The 22202-nt window shown below is 45.3% G+C and overlaps 1 protein-coding gene across 6 annotated transcripts in view; it reads left to right on the top strand.

Annotated features, from left to right (window-relative positions):
- Hph (HIF prolyl hydroxylase) overlaps positions 1-22202 on the top strand; it is a 69355-nt gene that overhangs the window by 16255 nt on the left and 30898 nt on the right. For all 6 annotated transcript variants that reach the window (XR_014701036.1, XR_014701037.1, XM_084580468.1 and 3 more), the window contains exons 4-6: positions 13367-13603; positions 16414-16533; positions 22022-22161. Coding sequence is in view for 4 of the 6 variants with exons in the window: in XM_084580468.1 (XP_084436594.1) it covers positions 13367-13603; positions 16414-16533; positions 22022-22161 (497 nt within the window). In the remaining 2 variants the exon portion in view is untranslated. The remainder of the gene's footprint in view (positions 1-13366; positions 13604-16413; positions 16534-22021; positions 22162-22202) is intronic.

The raw sequence follows: 22202 nt of genomic DNA, 5'->3' as shown, positions 1-22202 counted from the left end.
ACCAATCTGCCCTAAAGTCATTAGCTAATACAGAAAAACAATTGCTTAATCATCTTAACCTCTCTTGCGAAGAGCTTGCTGCTCTTGACGTGTACAAAAAGAAAAAATGGGAAGAGATTAACTCCGTGAAATCCACAAAACTTTTGCGCAACAAAATCTCCCGGCCCGCGCAGTCCCAGCCTCCGTTGCCACTGCCATCTCAGGTTCAAACCCCAATTGTAAATCTTTCAAACTTCACCCTGACTAATGATGACGAGAGTGCCCTGGCACACGGCCTAAATTTTTGCCCTGCATCAGGTGGGTTCAATGAGTTTCAATTGTTAAAAGACTTGGAAAATTTTGCCCGCAATATGAGACTTAAAGAGTACTTCCATGGCCGGCCACAAGATCCCGTACAAGACGGTAAATTGCCCTCTCAAAATCACTGGACTCCCCCGACCCAAAGAGAAAACTGCCTCGACATTTATATTAAGGCAGTCCAAAATGATGTGCTGAAAGCTTACAATACTCAAAAGAAATTTTGTCATAACCTCTCTGGAAAAGAAACCGCATCAATAAAACGACTCGCGTCACAACCTGATATTGTCATAAAGCCCGCTGACAAGGGTGGTGCCATCGTAGTCATGAACAGAAGTGACTACATCGCGGAAGCCGAAAGGCAACTGGCAGATGGTTCCTTTTACCGCCTGCTAGAAAGCGATCCGACTGCAGACTTTAAAACTGTTTTGGAAGAAACCTTATCCAGTCTTAGCTTGAGTGAAAAAATTGACAAAAGCACTGCAAAGTCAATACTTCCCCTCAGCCCTGTACCAGGCCGATTTTATTTATTGCCCAAAATTCATAAACCTAACAACCCTGGACGACCCATCATTTCCGGTATAGGAACCGTAACTGAAAACCTGTCACGCTATGTTGGCACTCTAATCAATAAGATTCCAGCCACATTCCAGTCCTACATAAAGGATACAACTGATTTCCTAGCTGATATAGCTGATATCACCATCCCTCAAGGCGTCTTGCTCGTAACTCTGGATGTTGCGTCACTTTATACCAATATTCCCCACTCCGATGGTATCCGGTCAGTTGTAAAGGCTTTTGAAGATCGAAACTTATGCAGTAACATTGACGGTTCTACATTGGCTATCCTTCTTAAATTAATACTTGAACTTAACAACTTTGAATTTGATGGCAGACACTATGTCCAGATTAACGGAACATCGATGGGTACACGTATTGGTCCCAACTACGCCAACATATTCATGGGCTTATTAGAAGACCGGTTTCTCGAAGAATACCCGCTAAAGCCTTTTTACTACAAGAGATTTATAGACGACATTTTTTTTATTTGGCAACATAGTGAGGCAGAACTTCTATCATTCATCTCTAGTTTTAATAATGTGCATGAGGCCATAAACTTTTCTCATTCTTATTCTCCAACCACTATTGCTTTTCTAGACATGACAGTGTCAATAAAGAATGGCAAACTAATCACTGATCTATACCGGAAACCCAGTGACAGACCTCAGTACCTGCACTTCAACAGCAGCCATCTTAAATACTGGAAGACTAGCATCCCATATGGACAAGCCGTCCGCTTTAAACGGATATGTTCAGACGATCGCGACTTTGAATTTCACTGTGCCAACCTTCGTAACACCCTAATGGAACGCAAATATCCAGAGCGCCTAATAAATGATGCAGTGGAACGAGCAAGCCTTCTTGATCGCAAAGCTCTCCTCAAAGCGGAAAAGGAACCATCCGGCCAATCACGAATCAATCTCGTGCTAACGCATTCAGCCTCGGTCCCCAACGTTGCAGGCATTTTAAAGAAACATCATAGTATTCTCATGCAAAGTGATCGTCTAAAAGAAATTTATGAGCAAGCCCCCCGTGTTGTCTATCGCCGTAACAAGAACCTCAGTGATATTTTAACTTCGTCTAAAACTAGCCCCACTGCACCAATCGGCTGCCATCCTTGCAACAAGTCACGGTGCAAAGTTTGTGCACAAATGACTACATCACTGAAAGCTTTCAGCACTGCATCGAACTTTAATGTAAAGATTCGAGGCAACTTCTCATGCGATACGGACAACGTGATTTATATGCTGGAATGTTCTATCTGCAAAATTCAGTACATTGGCCAAACCGAAACACCCTTCAGATACCGATTTAATAACCATAAAGCTCATTGTAATACACTTCCTAACCTTCCTATCTCTAAGCATGTAAACGTTACCAAGCACCCCTTTGAAAAAATGCAAGTAACTTTATTGGAATCAGGTTTCAGAACCCACCATGAACGCGAAGTTCGCGAATCATTTTTAATACACAAGTTTAACACGGTTTCTTGTGGTCTGAATGAAAACATTGGCAAGCTAACTTGTCTCTCGTCGTAGCATTTTAACTAAATGATAGCACCTTTGGCAGCGTCTCAAAAGATATTATGTTTAATCGACATTGCCTCCATTTTGCACTGTTTGCCTCTCCGCTTGCGCTGTTACGGTCACAGCCCAAAGCCCCTCACAGGATGTCATGCTTTACTTGCACTGATCTTTTTCATGTTTGCCAGTTTCTCACGATCATATTGCTTCCTGCCGTAACATGCACTGATCATTACAACTTATCCAATAACCTTGCACATGATTTCTTGTGTAATCAACACTGTTACGAACAATTAACTTCTTTAACTTCTTCTCTTTGTCCCCATAGCATTGAGCACAAAATCGAGTTTTGTCACCATGCCGCGATATCAGTGACTGTTTACTTTGTGTGTGTGTGTGTGTACCGCGCTAAATCACAGTTATATTTCACTGTTAAATTCTACTGACGTGTTATCTGCTACTGTCGCCTATCAATGAGAATGATATTTCAGTAGATGAATCCCCCCCCCCCCCCCCTCCTGAATATTGCAGAATTAAGTGTGGCATGTATTCCACCCATCCTAACCTCGTGATATTTTGTTTTGTGCGCTGATAGTGACAACAATCTTTTAAGCGATATATCTTCCTTTCTTTGTGCAGCATATTAAGATGCATGACCTAAGCGCAACACGTGTCATTCTGTCTATATACCTTGCACCGCCATTACATCACGCGTGTGAAATCTTGTTTTTGATATTTTGATGTTTATTTGTTGATATTAGCTGGTCACGTGTTCTTCGATTGTGCATGTATATAAGAAATGGGAACCGACAGCTTCTTTCTACATTCCTTGACAAAGGCCGGACCCCGGCCGAAACGTCGGAATAAAGTGTTGTTTTTTCTACCGTGTGTCACCTACTTTAAGTCTATATATATATATATATATATCACAGAAATCTGCTTGGGACGGCACTTACGATGCGAAAAACGATACAGTATTTATCGCGTAATCAACTCACTCGCATAATGAACCCACCCTCCACTTTTGCACTCGAGAATTTGGAAAAAAAATACAAGCGTTAAGGCCAGCTTGCTCACATGCAAGCGATTAAGCGATCTCAGCGACGAGCGGCAGCGACAGAGCAAAAAATTTCCAACTTGTTGGAACTGCGTCCGTACGAGCCACCGCGGCTGCTCACAACAAGGTTTCTGTGTCGCCGCGGCAGAAATCGCCAGCGTTATCGCTTGCATGTCGCACTCCGTTTCGGTCGTCTCATCCACAGCTCATTTCTTGGTAGCGTGCCAAGATGCTGCGCAGCGATAACGTCGCGGCGCGTTTATCTTTTGATAGCTCCTGCTGCGGCGGGGAGCGAACTTGGCAGACTGCCCGTGATGGCTTGATTGCACAAGCCTGGTTCGATTTATCACGCCGCGCTTGGGGCCGGCATAGTCTACTGCCACAAAATCATTGGAAAGCGTGATAAAGTGGCTGCAAATGCTGTTTGAAGTGAAAAACGCTAAAAGCCGGTGTCATGATCGCAGCTGACCACGTGCTTTCGTTGATTCATGCATGCAAGAATAAACGGCTCCCGCAAAAAAAAAAAAAAAGAAAGCCGCTTCGTAACGTCATATCTTACGCTACGCCGCGCATACAGCACAACCAGCAAAACGATAAAAGCAAACGTCTCTCGCAAAAAAAAAAAAAAGAAAAAAGATAGATCTGCCGCTTCTTAACTTCCGCAGGCGCCATAGCCACATCAGCCGAGCCGCCGCGCACAGAGGGTTCGCAACACATGCTGGAGAAAGTGTCCGACGTTCTGTCTGAAAACGGGCTGAGCTGGATTGGCGCATGTGTAGCGCGTGCTACTGCGAACAAAAGCCGGGAAAGGGGAAAGAGGCAAATGAATGGGCACACCCTTGCGCTTCGCTCTGTCGCGCTTTTCCCCTCTCGTTCCCACCGGTTCTCTCTGGTTCATTCACACACATGGCTTGCAAATGTCACGTGCTGGCCCGTGGGAAACGATAACCGCAGATGTGTGCCTTTGGGGAATGGACGCGGCGCTGCCCTAGCCGAACTGTCCCCTCTCATTCCTTCCGCGCGTGGCTTGAAAACGTCACGCGGCAAACGGCCGAGGGTGATGCGATCGTCTTTGGGGAAGGCACACTTTCCAGTGCGTGGTGCGGAGTTCGATATATCGAACGACCGGTGAAATTGAGTTCGATATATGACGCGGCTTTCCTATACTTTTACATGGGATTTTCAAGGGGATATTCCGTGAGTTCGATATAACCAAAATTCGATATATCCGGGTTCGACTGTATATGTATATACATACACACACATACATACATATACATACCTGCCAAGTTTTACGATTTTATTATACAGTGCCCAATTTTCAGTGCTTTCTTACGAGTATCATAGTGCCTATTCTCATTTTACGATTTTTCTCGATTTGTGTGTTGACTGAAAAAAAGGTAGCACGGTTAGAGCGGGCAGACGTGCGAAAATGCGAACCCAGCTGGTTTTGTGCCGCGTGCGCTGTCTCATGACGGGCTGTGTACTCTGCAGCGCATCTTATTTGTTTGCCACATCTCTTGTTGGCGCCTCTACTCCAGTCAGATCATGCACGTTCAATAAAGTATGGCTACATCGTCATTGCAATTGTTGACTTTTCGGATAACGGAGGCTGTCAAGCTGTTAGTTAGGCTAGTTAGGCTTACTGTGTTGGCAGCGTAGTTGCTGCGGGTGCGATTGTGAGATGTCCACAAGAAGTACTTTTAAGGATTTTTTGTGCATACAAAAATGTAGCAAAGGTGAAAGGTACGCTTTCTGCACCTACTGCCGCTTGATGTGAATATTGCGCATGCCGATCGTCGGGAAATTCTGCTCCATCTCAGTACAAAGAAGAATGAGGATTTAGCGAGTATCGATGACACCAATGAAAAGATTAGTAGGTATTTTAGTGGACCAAGCCACTGTTCAAGTCGAGTGTGTCTTCACTGCTTTTTTGATCGAGTAGAAGTAACCAATCAGGAATACATAGATGAGCAAGGCGCTCTGTTGCCATTCTTAAGGACGTTAATCGTACTGAAAAGGGGTTTATTGGGAGTTATTCGGAGGACTGGAGACGGCGACCGGTGACACAAGGTGATCATAGGGCGAGGCACAATATCGTCCGAACAAGACGGTCTGAGCTCTCAGTGCGCGCGCCAGCTGATCGGCGTCTTCATCGTCGTTAGCTTCGGCGCTGTATCATCTTCTTCCTTGCAGTACTTTCAAGTATGATAAGCTCTCAAAAGTTATGTTAGGCATTCTCACTCTCCCACGCTGTAATGCAGAGTGTGAAAGAGTGTTTAGCAAAGTCAAGAAGACGTGCTCCAGGTTTTGCTCCTCCATGTCAAAAAGGGGCCTAGAACAACTGTTAATTGTCAAATAAAATTAGTCTGGAGTTTGTCACAATCAGATGTTCGACAAGGACTTCTTGCGGAAGGCAAAAGCAGTAACCTATTTAGTACTGTCCCAGCCTTTCACTGCAAATACGTCTTTCAGAAGTTTTGCTCATGTGACTTTTCGGAAATCTAGTTTAGACTGATCTGTTTTTCATCATTCAAAGGAGATTTTGAGTAATAAAAACATTGTAGTAATTTTCACCTAATATTAGTATTTTTTGGCATCCTCTATAGTAGATTGAGCACCGTGCGTTTGGCAGGTCTGTATATACAGTCGAACCTGGATATATCGAACTCGAAGGAGATCGCGGAATAGTTCAATATATCGATAATTCGATATACAGAAATCGGCTTGAAATGCCACTTGTAATCATGAAAAATGATACGGTATTTGTCGTGTAGTCACCCCACTCGCATAATGAATCCACTATCGATTTTTTCCTCGGAGAATTTGGAAAAAATAAATAAAATAAAAGCGTTCGGTGGCGCGTCCCTCCGTCGCACCCACCGTCGCATCCACAGCTAATTTATTGGCAGTGCGTCAAGGTGCTGCGCAGCGATGTCACCACATGTTTATCTTTTGACTACTTTTCATAGATCTTGCGGTCGCAGGGAGCGAACTTGGCAGAGTGCCCGCATGATGGCCTGATTGCACAAGCCTGGTTCGATTTATCGCGCCGCGCTTGGGGTGGGGCAGGCATGGTCCTCTGCTACAAATCAGTGGCAAGCGTGATAGCTGCAAATGTCGTTCAGAGCGAACAATGCTAAAAGCCGGTGTCATGATCGCAGCCGACCGCATGTTTTCGTTGATTCATAGATGCAAGAATAAACGACACTCGCAAAAAAAACAAAAAAAAAAACTGCCGCTTCTTAACGTCCACAGTCGCCATAGCTTACTCTGCACCCGACAAGAACAACTCTTGCAAAGGAAAAAAAAAAAATTGCTGCTTCTTAACCTTCGCAGCCGCCATAGCATACGTTCAGCACGACGGCGAGAATGAACGACTCTCGGAAAACAAAAAAAATATATCTGCCGCTTTTAGTCTCCGTGGTGCTGTAGCTTACCTTACGCACGTTCAGCATGACGACACGAGACGCTCATCGCCGCCGCGCTCAGAGCGTTCACAACACACACTGGAGAAGCGTCAGCTGCGCAGGCCGAGCTGGCTTGTCCGCGCATGCGTAGTGCGTGCTGCTGCAAACGAACACTGGGAAAGAGAGAGGAAGGGGATAAAGCTCAGCATAAGAGTGGGCACACCCTCGCGCTTTGCTCTATCGCGTTTTTCCCCTCTCCTGAACACCAGGGCTGCATTGGCTCCCTCTCGTTCATCATCATCATCATTTATTGAACCCTTAAGGACCCTTTACAGGGTATTACATAAGGGGGGGAAGCGACGTACATTTTAAAACAGTACATGAGGAAAGTCAAAGATGTTAAAACAACAACAAAAAAATCTTGTAAAACAGATATACAGTTAAAACTCGATTTAACGAAGTTGAGGGGAGCCGTGAATTATTTCGTTAAATCGAGAACTTCGTTAAATTGAATGAGGCATTTCTTGGGCACATAATTCAGTACATTCGATTACAGTAAAACCTCGTTAAAACGTACCCGCTTAAACAGTACTTTCGTTTTAAAAGTAGTAAAGTCAAGTCCCCGACTGAGCACCCATTGAACATAATGCATTTTGCATCCGCATAAACCGTACCAGCTTATCGCGGTCGTATCGGTTAGCACGTACCATTTTCACTTTTCGTCGCACTCGCGCGTGACGAATTCACGCCGGTAGCACCGACCCAAAGGACGGTTCGGCTAGCGGCGCAACAATCTTCCCTAAATACCGCCGACGGGACGGCAAGCCACACAGCTAATGACAAATTGACGGCAAAGTTGGTAATCATACAACTAGCGCAATCTTTGGGGGTCGTATGGTCATCGTCATGACCCCCCCGCGCTACTTTCGAGTGGGTAGCGCCAACACCACAACCGGCGCCGCTAACGCGTATGAAAAGAAACAACAAAAATTCTTACTCGACAAGAAAGGCCCGAGGGGACTACAAATTTATTTTCCGCCAAAGAAGTCTGTGATCTTTGCCTGCGTGCGCTTTGTGAGCAACGGCCGCACCGATTTCTCGTAGGTCTGAAGTGCGTCCAGCGCGCCTTCCGTCCCCTCGTGTACGCCGGCAAAATGTCGCAGCAGATCGAGAGCATCCATCACCTGACCTGGTGTTGGCACTGGAGCTTCGGCACCTGCAGGGTCGTCGGCAGCGTCTTCAGCCGTCACTCCCTCCACACTTTCTACAAGCCGCAACATATCGGCATCAGTCAAAACTTCCGTTGTGACTGCGTTTGCGTCGGCGTTCACATAGTCTGGGAAACTTATGCCTGTGGGCAGTTCATCCACTGAGCGAAGGTGTTCCCAGGCATCTTCATCCTCGTGCACGGCGCTCGCGCAGTCCGGACCAGCTTCGGCAGTTTCAGGGCCTATTGTACCGAAACCGGCAGTCCTGAAGCAGTTGACAATTATCGACGGCCTCAATGCTCTCCAAGCCGCCGCCACCATCTCAACCGCCATAAAAATATCTATTCTCGTCTCGCGCTTCAGCTCCAGGTTGAGGAGAACTCTGTCGACGACTCGACGCTTGTATGCGCACTTCACGCTATTAATTATCCCTTGATCCAAGGGCTGAACCACGGACGTTGCGTTTGGGGGGAAGTAGCGGAGCTCCACGCTGGTCAGCTCGACCTCTGCAACGTAGTGGGCCGTGCAGTTATCCAGCAACAGGCACACTTTCCTTTTCTGGCGACACATGTCTCTGTCAAATTCCTTCAGCCATGTAGCGAAAATGGCACGCGACATCCACGCCTTTAAATTGGCAACATACTTCACAGGAAGCTTTTCGGTGCCTTTAAAACAGCGTGGCCTCACACTCTTTCCGATGACAAGCGGGTCTCGTTTGTCGGTGCCGTCCATGTTGACGCACAGTAAAAGAGTCAGCCTTTGTTTGCTGTGTTTGCTGCCGTGGCACGCCTGCCCCTTCAGGGCGAGTGTTTTTCATATTCGTATAGTATTCCACTCACGGGAATACTATTCTTCGCCCGCAAATCCATAAACCAGGCGAAGAGGGCCTCTTCCATTTTGCTTTGAGGAGTGGTCTTCAGCGTTTTTTTTGCGCGAGAGATTCCCCGACGAAGTGGCGCGGAGGATGTCATCTTTCCCTTTCAATATTGTGGAGAGAGTACTCGCTGGAATGCCATGTGATGCAGCCACGTCACATTTCTTCTGTCCACTTGTCACAGCATGAATTATGTCCGCTTTCTCGTCCAGGGTAAGCCTTTTTCGTTTCTTGCAGGGCTCCATCTGCTAGTCAGGAGGGTTAGCGGCGCGCTTGCTCGCACACACCACGTCCGCGTTCACGATAGCAAGGCTAGACTGATGGAGGCCTAACAAGCTGAGCTTGACAAAGACGTGCGTTCAAAGGCATGGGGAAATCCGCACAAGAGCGAACACAGAGCACAACACACAAAAAAAACGCGAACTGCAACAGCGCCATCTATGAAATGTGGCACGAAACTTTTTTACTGCTGGCGCCATCTCGTGAGCTCGACTCAAAATTAAAACTCGTTTTGCGCCGCGCAGTTTGAAAAAAGCGACGGGATGAAGATGCTCCGCGCTGTTACCGCTGACTCGCAATCAATAAATTTTGGGGTGCTGTCTACAAAATAGACCAAAAATTAACACATTTTCACCTTTATTTCTCGAAAAAAAGTTCGTTAAATCGGGACAGATCACGGAATCGGTTTCGTTATTTCGGGTTAGTCAAAGCATTGAACCCTATGGGCGTCTGAGGGGGAATTAGGATACCTTCGTTAAATCGGGTTTCGTTATCGAGTTTTGACTGTATATAAGCATACAATGAGAGTAAGGAATACAACGAATACAATCAGTAAAATCAAAAATTGCAGTCAAGAAGAGCAAGTGAATTAATCAAACTAAATTTTAGACAAATTTAATGTTCAAAGCCAGACAGTAAGCATTGTTTGAATTTGACAGGGTCACTTTCCATGACAGTATGATCTGGCAATTCATTCCATTCCGGTATTGCTGTTGGCAAAAATGTTTATTAAAAGCAGATGTTGATCCATGTAGGCACTATACACTAAAGCAATTGAATAAACGTCGAGGTGAGCAAGCTGGTGGGTGAAGAAGAGATTGGCGTAGATGCGTGAAGTGATAGAACATCTTGTGGAAGACGCATAGGCGTGGTATCTTGTGGCAGAAGACCAATAGGGGAAGATCCAGTGATGATTTTATACTGCTGATACTGACTTTATAGTCGTATTTTGAAAATATTGTTACGTATATGCCACGGAAGAGGACGACGACGGAAAATACAGATTGAGAGACGACGAAGCTGAAGCCACGTTGGTGCCTGCAAGAACATTTACGTCTGTCATCAGCTGTGGTAGTTTTCCCTGAACTAGCCTTCTGCCACGTATCATCTTGGTGGAGGTGAATCAAGATTCCTGTTCGCACAGATTAACCCATTTACGCTGCCAAAAGCTGTATTTGCGCAGCGGCCGTCACCTACCTGGCATCACAACGACGTCAAAAACAGCCACGATGACCTCCGAGACAGCCCCTACCACCGCGGCACTTTATATCGGCGGAATATGCGACCAGATGGCGCTGAGCGTCTGCTCGTAGTCCCCGACCACCTGCTTCTTCAGCAGCTGCATGACTCGCCTACTGCGGGTCATCTTGGCGTATCTCGTACGTACGACTGCGTCCGCCGGCGCTTCTTTTGGCCAGGCCTCTACCGCTCTGTTCGTCGTTATGTGGCTTCTTGTGACAGGTGTCGGCGACGGAAGAAGCCCTCGGTTATGCCTGCTGGATCCCTACAGCCGATCGACATTCCTATAGATCCATTTTACTGAGTTGGCCTTGATCTTCTCGGGCCTTTCCCTCTGTCTGCTTCGGGGAATAAATGGATTGCAGTGGCTACAGACTACACTACGCGCTATGCCATTACACGAGCGATACCCACCAGCTGTGCTACAGACGTGCCTGCGTTTCTCCTCCACGACGTTATCCTTCTCCACGGTGCTTCATGCCAGCTGCTCACTGACCGCGGCCGTTGCTTTCTTGCTCGAGTAGTCGAAGAAATTCTCCGATACTGCTCCATTAAGCACTACTTCACCACCGCTTACCATCCACAAACGAACGGCCTCACCGAACGCCTCAATCGCACACTCACGGACATGCTGTCAATGTATGTATCGGCTGATCACCGTGACTGTTATATTACTTTACCATTCGTTACGTTTGCGTATAATTCCTCTCGTCATGATACAATGGGCTACTCGCCCTTCTATCTTCTGTTCGGCCATGACCCCTCTCATCCGTTTGACAGCGTACTGCCTCACACCGCTGATGCAGGTTCTTATGTTCGCGACGCCATATCCCGAGCTGACGCCGCCCATGTTGTTGCTCGCCGCGGACTGACTTCTTCCCAGAACTCTCAAAAACTGCACCATGATTCTCGACATCGCGATGCCCACTACTCTCCGGACTCTCTGGTCTTGCTCTGGACTCCCGCCCGTAGAGTTGGGCTCTGTGAGAAGCTCTTGCCGCGATACACAGGCCTCTACCGTGTTTTATGGCCAGTCACTTCTGTGACATACGAGATCACCCCTGTGCACCCACGCCGACAGTTCGATATGCCACGTTCCGAAATCGTTCATGTCGCTCGCATGAAGCCCTACCACTCCAGCATCGGGACTGTGCTTTTCGTGACGGGGTAATGTTACGTATATACCACGGAAGAGGACGACGATGGAAGGAACAGAATGAGAGACGACGAAGCTGAAGCCACAGTTGGTGCCTGCAAGAACATTTACGTCTGTCATCAGCTGTGGTGGTTTTCCCTGAACTAGCCTTCTTCCACGTATCAATATGAAACGAGCGGCGCGATTCTGCACTGATTCCAAAGAATTGATGAGGTAAATCTGATGTGGACACCTGATTGCACATGCGCATTCGAGTTTGGGTCGTACGAAGGTTTCATATGCCAGTTTGCGGATGGAGGGGGGGGGGGGGGGAACAGTGGTAATGTTCTTCTAATAAATCCCAGTGTTTTGGAGCTTTCAGAGACTATTTTAATTATATGTTCAGACCAATTTAAATTGCTTGCGATTAATACAACGAGGTAATGATACGTTAGTACTTGTGAAATATTGACTGAGATTAAAGTGTAGATGTGTGTGATGTTAGAGCGTTTTGCGTGAAACTTGCATTTTTGAAATATTAAGCTGCATCAGCCACTCATTACACCATTCCTCTATTAAAGTTAAGTCATCCTGAAGCATGGTCTGGTCAGTATGAGATGATACTCGGCGATATAGGACACAGTCATCTGCGAAGAGGCGTATTGATGAAATGCCACAGGGGAGGTCGTTAATATAGAGGAGAAAAAGAAGCGGGTCAAGAACTGAGCCTTTTGGAACGCCAGAAAGAACCTTGGTTGAGGCTGAAGGATGTCCTTTTATGACGGTGAACTGAAAGCGGTCGGTGAGGAAGCATTTAATCCAAGATAAGATTAACGGGTCCAGGCTGAGAGAAGAAAGTTTACATGGGCAAATATTATCTGCAATATACAGCTGGTTGGGACTTTCGTTGCTTTGAGTACCTTGGCAGAAAAGCTATCGGAACCAGGGCTACTTGATAATTTCAGTTTGTCGATAAGCTTTTCAATACCTTCTGCAGAGACTGTAATGGGTGACATCTGTGAAAAACTGGTACCTGGAAAGTTGGGAATATTTACTGTTGGTTCTTGGGTAAAGACTGAAGAAAAGTACGAGTTCATTACATCAGATCGAGATAGAAACTGATATGTTTTGCGTATAATGACTAACCGGAGAAAGTATCCAAAACTTGAGGATTTTTGTTCATTATGTGCAGAATACCCTCGTGGAATATCACACACATGACTTGCAAACGTGATGTGCTAGCGCGGCAGTGATCACTGCAGATGCGCGCGCCTTTGGGGAAAGGGTGCGGCACTGCCCTAGTCCAGCAGTCGCGGAACTGTGCCCTCTCATTCCTTCCGCGCGTGGCTTGAAAACGTCACGCTGCAAACGGCCGAGGTGATGTGATCGTCTTTGGGGGAGGTGCACTGTCCAGTGCATGGTGCGGAGTTCGATATATTGAACGACCGATGAAATTGAGTTCGATATACGATGCAGCTTTCCTATACTTTTACATGGGGTTCTCAAGGGGATATTCCATGAGTTCGATATAGCCAACATTCGAAATATATTGGTTCGACTGTATATATATATATATTTAATGTTACGTATATGCCGAACTAACCTTCTGCCACGTATCAATATATATATATTTCGCCTCTTTTTACTCTCTTCATTAAAGTTGTTATTGAGCGATGTGTTCTGCGCCTTCCTAGTCTCCAAGTTCAAACTGGCACCCAAACAGGATCCATCAGGCCATGTTTTGCGCTTGCATGTGTGTAGTGGTTGGTTGTTGCCACTGCAGGTACGGAGCCTGTACGGCAGTGGTCTGTTTCACGAGGGGCAGCTGGTGAGCCAGCGGGTGGGCAGCAACATAGGGCGCATCATCCGCGGGGACCACATCATCTGGGTGGATGGCACTGAGGCTGGCTGCCCGGCCGTGGGCTTCCTGATACGTGTCCTGGACTCCGTCATCAGCCGCTGTTGCCGCTCACGCAAAGGAGGACTGCTGCGCAAGTACCGCATCAACCAGCGCACCAAGGTACGGCCAGGGCGCCACAAGTCTTTCTGCGCAAAAACTTCACTAATGGCGCTGATTTCGTCATGCCTGCTCAAATGGCCTTGAAAGCATGCCCGTTCACGTGGGCACTCCTCCATGCTTCACTGAGCTATGGAAGAATTGTTTGCAGGTACTAATTGTTAGGCTGGGAATTGAACGCGCCAGGCCAAATCTGACTACACTGCAAATGTTGTTCACCAGGAACAAGAACTTTCTCTGTAAGGAAGTGTGCCAGACTAGCCGCAGAAACAGAAGACGACAGAGAGGCTTGTATTCAGATATGTGGCGCAAACAAAGACAAACACAGGAGAAGATCCACAACACACGCGCACACTACCAACTGTAAGAAGAACCGGAAAAACACTTCCTCTTCTACACTCAGGCACGTCTCAACTTCTTCTTCTTCTCATCTCCCTCTTCTTTGCCAAGGGGAAAATGTCACACTCTTCCTCGCACACCATAACCTTGTCCAAACATGGCGGTGACCAATCTCTTCTTTCTTTTCTTCTATTCTTTCTCTTCTTTACCAAGGGGAAAGTGACACTTTCCCCTTGACAGAAAGTGACAGAAAAGACAACTGGCACCTCAAACCTACTAGCCACCTTTTTCAGGCCGTGTGCAACTCTATGTATATAAGGGATCACTTGTGGTCGTTTATTCCTCAACATATCTGGCGATCTTTTTTTCCCTTTCATTTTTTGAAGCAAAGACTCTGCCACCCCACATATAATCATACCCGGGAAACCAGCCGCATCAAGTCTTTGTAATTGATTATTAAAGTCTTTTCTGCCCCCAATAAACTGGGTGGGTTATGTGCAATAATAGGGAGAAAAAACAAAGGGCAATGCGATAAGAAGCATGTTAAGAGTTTTATTGGATGTCGGGTGGGGGTGATTTATGAGGTTCCTCTGACGTGCGGTAATCTATATATTGGGCAAACAGGAAGATGTATTAATGATAGAATGAGGGAACATGAGAAGTCCATAGAAAATGGCAAAGGGTCAAATTTAGCCTTGCACTGCCAAAAGTGCAAGTGTGAGCCGTTGTTTAGTAGGTTAAACATATTAGGCAAGAGTCGGGATAAGATGGCACGCGAAATTTTAGAGGCGTATTGGATACAGAAGAAGAATGAAAGATGCATTAGTGAAGCTTCGTTGAGTTTACGTAGAAAAGAATTTAATTTTATTGAGCAATTCTCTTGAGTTATGCAAAGAATGAGATTATTATCGGGCCTCAATTTGTTATTCTTGGCCTAAAGTTGTTATTCTTGGACTCATCTTACGTTTTTGGGGCCATAGGAGTTTGCAGAATTTTTTCCCCCTTAAGTACATGGGCCTCGTGGCTCCTTAGATGTTGGCAAGATATAGTTTCTCAATAGATAGGGACTACTTAAGTTATGGTGTGTAGATGGACATGTCCTACTGTATTTGCTGTATTTGTGTGGTGGTGTTTTTAGTGTATGATTTGTGACTATGTGGTGATATTTACCTGTCCAGTGTGGTAGGAGTTACTGGGCAATGCAGTGGTGTGGATTTACAAGACAGTATAGAATTTGTGACTGTCATGTTTGGTCGATGTTTTTTGGGCTGAGAGGAAGAAAGTGTCACTTTCCCCTTGGTAAAGAAGAGAAAGAATAGAAGAAAAGAAAGAAGAGATTGGTCACCGCCATGTTTGGACAAGGTTATAGTGTGCGAGGAAGAGTGTGACATTTTCCCCTTGGCAAAGAAGAGGGAGATGAGAAGAAGAAGAAGTTGAGACGTGCCTGAGTGTAGAAGAGGAAGTGTTTTTCCGGTTCTTCTTACAGTTGGTAGTGTGCGCGTGTGTTGTGGATCTTCTCCTGTGTTTGTCTTTGTTTGCGCCACATATCTGAATACGATGATGCACCAACTAGCCTCTCAAGCCGTTATTTTTAGAGAGGCTCGTCTTGTGAGAAAGTGAGGAAAATATGTCAAGGACGTAGTGGAACACCCATTTGGGCCTGGTGTTCCACAAGTTCCTGCTTGGGTGTGACCTGGATGTTTCGGATATTGAAACAGTAGCGAACTACTTTACCGACCATAGGACAGTCTTTGCTTTAATCGGCAGAAAAGGCAAAGCTTTACCCAATGTTGAGCTATAAAATTGACCGAGAACTTGAACTATAAAAGATGAACTCAAGCTAAACTGTCTAGCCATGCTTAACCAATCTGTCGCTCCGTATAACCAGTTTCTGCAGAGATGAACCTCAGCCAGTTTGCTCAACAGCGAGCAAAAGATGTAATTAACGACGCATGTTCAGAAAGGACTAACAACAGCAAAACTGAGCCTTAACCGTTTTTTTTTTCTTTTTTTGCAGCATTAACGTGCCATTTTTGACATTGAGATGAACCGCTCAGCATTGCTCAAAATGTGAACATTGTAGAGAAACTAAACACGCGGGAGGGGGGGAGTGAAGTCCCATTTCACAGGTTTGTGCCACCATGTGCTGACTTCTGCAATGCGTGTCGCCATGTAAAAAAACGGGGGCGTTTTTTACTGCCCCCGACTTTGAGCATACGAACTGGGAAACCGCACAAACTGTGAATGTATCAACAATATTCTGCTATACCACTTTTGAGGGATTTGTGTGCTTAATAGTTTTCAGAACATTGCGCTAATTAGACTGCTCTAACAGCGTGTGCATCTGTGGTCCTTCAGAGGGGCGAGCAAATAGTATGCTTCTCTGTGTAGGCTTATTTGGGCTTGGCGCTTTGTGTTTCTCTCAACTGCAAGGGAGCCCTGTAACTTGCAGGGATTTCTGTTCATTCTTGCAGGCAATGATCGCATGTTACCCAGGCTGTGGAACACACTACGTGAAGCACGTGGACAATCCGAACCAAGATGGCCGCGTTATCACCAGCATCTACTACCTCAACAAGGACTGGGATGTCAATGTATGGGGTTTTACTCAACTATGTTTGCAGCGGGGTCTGTTTCGAGACGCTGCTGGCTCCGGCTATGCATCGCGTTAGTGCAATGTAATCACAGTAGTTGAACATGGGCTGCACCACACGTTTTACTGTCAAGTTGCGCTAGTCCTCTCTTACCAACCATGTTGCTGTACCTGCATCTACAGTGGACACGAGCTAAACGAAACCCGCATAAACGGAAACTCCTTTTAAATGAAACAATTTCAAAAAAAGTAATTGGTTTCATATACAATCAGTGCATAGTCGCGCTCAACAATCGAAACCCCATTTTGCTTGCAACACGGATAAACGAAACCGAAACTCTGCATGAGTCGTCTTTGTTGATATCCAGAATCCAATCCAGTACCTTGCACGTCTTGTTCTTTGTTGTGCGGGTGCCATTTTGCTCTGTTCCGTGGCTGTGTTTCGTGACTTCTTTCCGGTGTGCAGTATAGAAGAAGCTGCTTGAAAGCATCCCCATAATGCGTTGTCTTTAAAAGCCAAGATGAAAGCTCTTGATGGCCAAGATGAAAGCTCTTGATGATGTGAAGTGTGCCAAGGAGTCGAAAACTGCTATCGCGAAAAGGCATGGCATCCTAAAATGCACGCTTTCAAGATCGTGATGAGATTGAAAAAACGTATAACAGCGGCGCTATCGCCCTCGATAGGAAAAGGATGCATCTGGCCGAACATGAGGACCTCGAGAGGGCACTTTTCCTGTGGTTCAAGCATGCTCGAAGTTCCAATCTTCCAGTGACCTGGCCTATTTTGGAGGAAAAGGCGAGAGACATTGCACTACAGATCAAAATTGAAGACTAAATTCAGCGATGGCTAGTTAAGCCGTTTCAAAAAGCGCCACGGCCTTGTTTTTCGCGCAATAGCAGGTGAAAGTGCCATGGTAGATAATGATGTTTGCTCTGACTGGCAGCAGCAGAAGCTTCAAGACGTCCTTGCAAATTACGAGCTGAGCTGCGTCATCAGTGTGGATGAAATGGCGCTTTTAACAAGCTTTTAAGGGTCACGACAAAACTGCCAATAACTGAAACAGATTTCCTTGTCCCCGTCGAGCTTTGATTAAGGGAGTCCACTGTATATACCATTACACATTCACGTAAGGACCGCTTTTTTTTTTCCCCGCGTTTTGATTGCACAAAAGTATCATTTTTTTGCTGAACCTTGCCACAACAGAACGCAGTGTAGTGTTGTTATAGCGGATCTGGTTTCAATTGTGTTTCAGATTTCATGTTTGCATCACAACAGCACAATGAAGTGTCGTGTTTAATGAGTCTGGGCTTGACCCTTCATGCACAGACAGCAGTGAAGTGCTGTGCTTTGTGCAGCTCCGAGGTGGTGCATGCATCGAGGTACCCTTCAGGGTACCCAATGTACTCTCGAGGAAATATGCAAAAATAAAGCCCAAAACGTTTAAAACAACTTTCAGACGAAATCGTCAATTATACATGCTGCAGCAGACAATATATCAAACAAGCCACATTGGCTCATTGCTGTCTGTGTACTATATTTGTCCATTGCTAGTAAAAGATTGAAAATAACTAAAGAACAGTCAATTAGCTCTTGGCAATTTTTTAGTTAGTTTTCTTAGGCTGTAATTTATCATGACAATCACTTACAGCTACATTTCAAACGAAGGACCGTTGATTGCTACGCTTAAGTAGGCTCTGCTTATGAGGCAGGCTTTAAGCTTGCAGCTCTCACTGATAAGGTAAAAATAATTCCAAACTAGGAGTCTGTGAAATTTCCGTATACTAATCATATATGTCAAAAATTTTAGGTGTATTTGGTAATTTTCGAATATTTGGAAATTCCGAATATCAATTTTTCTAATACAAATCGAATAACAAACGCATTCGATCAGCATCACAGCATTCGCAAGGCCAATGGAGATCGAAGGCAAAGAAACAGTGCGGCCACATCGTGGCCACATTAGTATGCTGTGCAACGTGGGAATAAGGTGTGGTCCTGACACACTAATAAGTGTTCTTTATAAAGCTTAGAAGTGTGTTAGATATTGCATGTCATCGTTCACTGGAGGGCCAGGTAGTCTGCTATAGGTGGTGTCCAATCTGTACAAGCCGCAAAGCACACAGGCTAATTCTGACTTCCGGGCCTTTCTGCGAGGCGCGTCTGCTGCGCTGTGCTTGAAACTCGGCATCGACAAGCTTAAATTTGACTTATCATATGTGTTAAAAGCGCACATGAAGTCGTAAAAAAGGTCAGAATGATCTGCACACATGTTATGACCCTATTTAACGTTTCGTATTTGAAGAAAATGGGTAAAACATCGTTTCAAGTGCAACCATTACAATGTGTGTCATCTGTTCGCGCTGAAGTTCAGCATGCATCATTCATTCGGCCAAAGTTTGTTTTTCGTTGATGTTGTTATGCAGTCCCTACATATATCTCTAAAGTATACTAGAGTAAACATTTTTTAGAGGTGTTTTGCTAGCAGAATCGGGTAATTAGACTACCGGCAACCAAGTTTAGCGATATGTCGGAGTGGATTGTCGCGCAAGTTGTAGCTGCGACGGCTAGGAGCTGAAAGCATGCAAATACCAGGCGGACATTGTGCACTTTCTTTGCACCCTTTACAAAGCTTTATTGGTTTATGCTGCACTGCCCGAAAGAGTCAGAGAAGCTATAGGGTTTCTTGTCTTGCGGTGTACTGTGGCTGCCTGCAAGCACGGCCAGTACACCGTGTTTTAGTTGCTCAGCTAAAATTGTGACATGCGATTGTAACAGCCGTTGTGCTATTCGTTCGGAAGATGTAGATTTACTTACCAGTGCTTCGAAACCTTAAAAGCATGCACAATGTTATATTAAGCTACATGCTCTTGACAGCTCAACTGGTTTTGTTTACATGGTATTTCTTCTTTTCTGAGAACTGTAGGAGAATGCCAAAGAACTGTATCATGGTTAACATCATGTCAATCAATGAAAACATTAGGAGGATCACGAAATAAATAAAAATGTCTCAAGCATTTGATTTTTACTTTTGTATTGCGAAAATGCAACTACATGATGCATGAGTTTCATTTTCAGCACTGTTATATTCATTCTGCATGCATATCATACCCAAACATATATGTAGCCAAGACTATACGGCCAAAAACCTCTACTAATGCTTGTTGAAGGCCTGGGTCGGCTAGTAATGTAGTTATTCTGGCAGTCAAAGAGACATATATCCACTTGCCGAGGCTGCAGTGCATGCGAGAAAATTAACCAAAAATTAAACGAAATTAACCAAAATTCTCATGCTTGATTCCCCAATACTGATTGGTGCATTATGTCGGTCTAAAAAATGAAGTACTAAAACAAAAGCTTTGTTTTAATGACATCTCTTGAAACATTCAGAAACTTCAGAATGCGAAACAGTCATTTCTTCCAATCAAAGCTGGGAAGAGCCTGTAAATTTTGATGTTCTGTACTTTAGGCTTGGGGTCTTGTTTCCAGTAGGCACATAAGCTGTTAATGCATACATACTGAAATGTGGGGAGGTATAACTTCTGGGCTATATGCAACGTGTTCAAGGTAAAGGAGTCAAGTACGAAAAGCCAGGTATAAAGTCAGTTAACTTGTCTTCTGGTTCTTCATAATCATAACATCAATTGAAAACAAGGTATCAACGCTTAGCAGAGCTTTGCTATGGGCACCAGAGAAGCAGTCAGGCACAAGAAAAAGAAGTGACTATAGTCTTTATTATACAGCCATGAAAGAGCAAAGATTCATGGAAATGGGAAACCGTTCTCATATAATTACACCTCATATTACTTTCACCGGCAGAACTTTTACAGCACATTTTCTACAGCATGTGGTTAATGACTTCCAAGCAAGGCTGGGAGTGAGGAGTAGTATATTGTGGCAAAATACCTAGTACAGGCTGTAGAAATGTGCTTCAGCAGACCTGTGGGCGAGTAATAGCAAGCTGTAAAAAAATGCACAGAGCACACAAATCTTGCCTTGGCAAGATTCATACTTCTACAAAGTTGCTAGCTAGGCCGGCCTCTGCCTACCGTGCAGAATTTTGAACTTCTTGAGATAGCTTATGGCCACTAGTGCCTTGTTTTCTATCTGAAGGCCATGCAGCGAATGGAAATAACACATAAACTTCATGTATGCAGCACCTTGCATTGGATCACAAGTAGCTTTAGACATTCATTTAATTTTTGCATGCACATTGAGCAGCACTAGGCCATTATAAAACTGCTTTACTGAACAGCAAAATTTGGTTTTCTACCATGTATCTCAGCTGTCAGCTTTTCTATGTGCCATACAATTAAGGATGAAAAATAGTTGGACAATGCTAGCGCTGTTCTGAAGTAAAGATTTTCATGACTCTGACCCAGAGTATAGAAAAATGCTGGTAATTTTGATCCTTGCAACTGTCTTTAACTGTCTCTCTTTCTACACAAGGCAAGAATGAACACCACGGCACTATGTAGTAGGTCTGGACAAGCAGGAAACTTTATCCGTCTTGCTTGTATTTCTCCGCAATTTCTGTGTGCTCACGCTGATTGCTTCGCTGGTGAAAGCATATTTCGTTATCTGGAGTTAAATCAGCAAATAAAGGCTTACACAACAATATATAAATCTTAGAACCGCTAACGGTGACTCGCTGGCCTAGACTGGCAACGAGACCAATCATCGACAGCTGATTGGTAATCACTGGGCGTGGTTCTTGAAACTTGCATTTAGCAGAAATGGCCAGGGAGAAAGTTGTTCAGTACTTATAATGTCATATCACTCTGTACTGATGGAGGCCAAACAACACAATTTGCGAACCTTTTGAAGACGTGGAACGACCGCTTGCTGCTACTATCGTCATGCGAAAACAGCTGTAACGCATAGCCAAAGTCGCCCGAGCGAGAACTTGGTGCTCCTGAATGAGAGCAAACAACCTGCTTCACAAAATTTCCTAGCTTTCACAGCGCTATCCAACGTGCAACTCGCCATCGACAGTCAGTCAGTGGATCGCGACATTGAACTGTTTTCGCCGCTCACAACTCGATGGCACTCGGAACATCTTGTATCGCATTCTAGTTGAGTTGCCATAGTTGGAAGCCGAGCACAGCACCACATTTCCAGCAAATGGAGTGCAAATATCAAGAGAATAAAAGTCGAAACCGCATGCCTGCAAGCAATGCCAGCAGAAACCAAACCACAAAAAGGACCCAGAAGTCAAAATTCACGTGACAAAGCCTTGCCGTGACACAGTGTCCGCCAAAACTTGGACGCCACCTTCTCAGTTAGCTGTCATGATAGCTCTAGCCAAAATATAACCCAGTCTGTCGTATGCTGGCCATGGCTAGTGTACTTCGCAAGTTTTGAATTCCCATCAGTCGATCAAAAACTGTGTGCAATTTCTGTGGCAGTGTGGTCCATGTTCGTGCAATTTTTGACGCCCCGCTCTAAAGGCATTCAGACAGTTCACGGCCGGCACTCGTGTTTGTTGCAGACACAGGGTGGCCTGCTGCGCATGTTCCCTGCTGGCCAGTCCTCTCAGGTGGCGAACATTGTGCCGGCCTTTGACCGAATGCTCTTCTTCTGGTCCGACCGGCGGAATCCACACGAGGTGCTGCCCGCCTACTCTGTCAGGTGAGAGGGGGCCCATCCTCGACTGGGCGGGTTGGCTCTTG

This window comes from Amblyomma maculatum, chromosome 10 (genome assembly GCF_055883805.1).
Source record: "Amblyomma maculatum isolate TAMU_Amacu chromosome 10, ASM5588380v1, whole genome shotgun sequence".
Taxonomy (NCBI): Eukaryota; Metazoa; Arthropoda; class Arachnida; order Ixodida; family Ixodidae; genus Amblyomma; species Amblyomma maculatum.
Note: the sequence above shows the minus strand (reverse complement) of the source record. Positions and strands in the feature narration are given on the sequence as shown.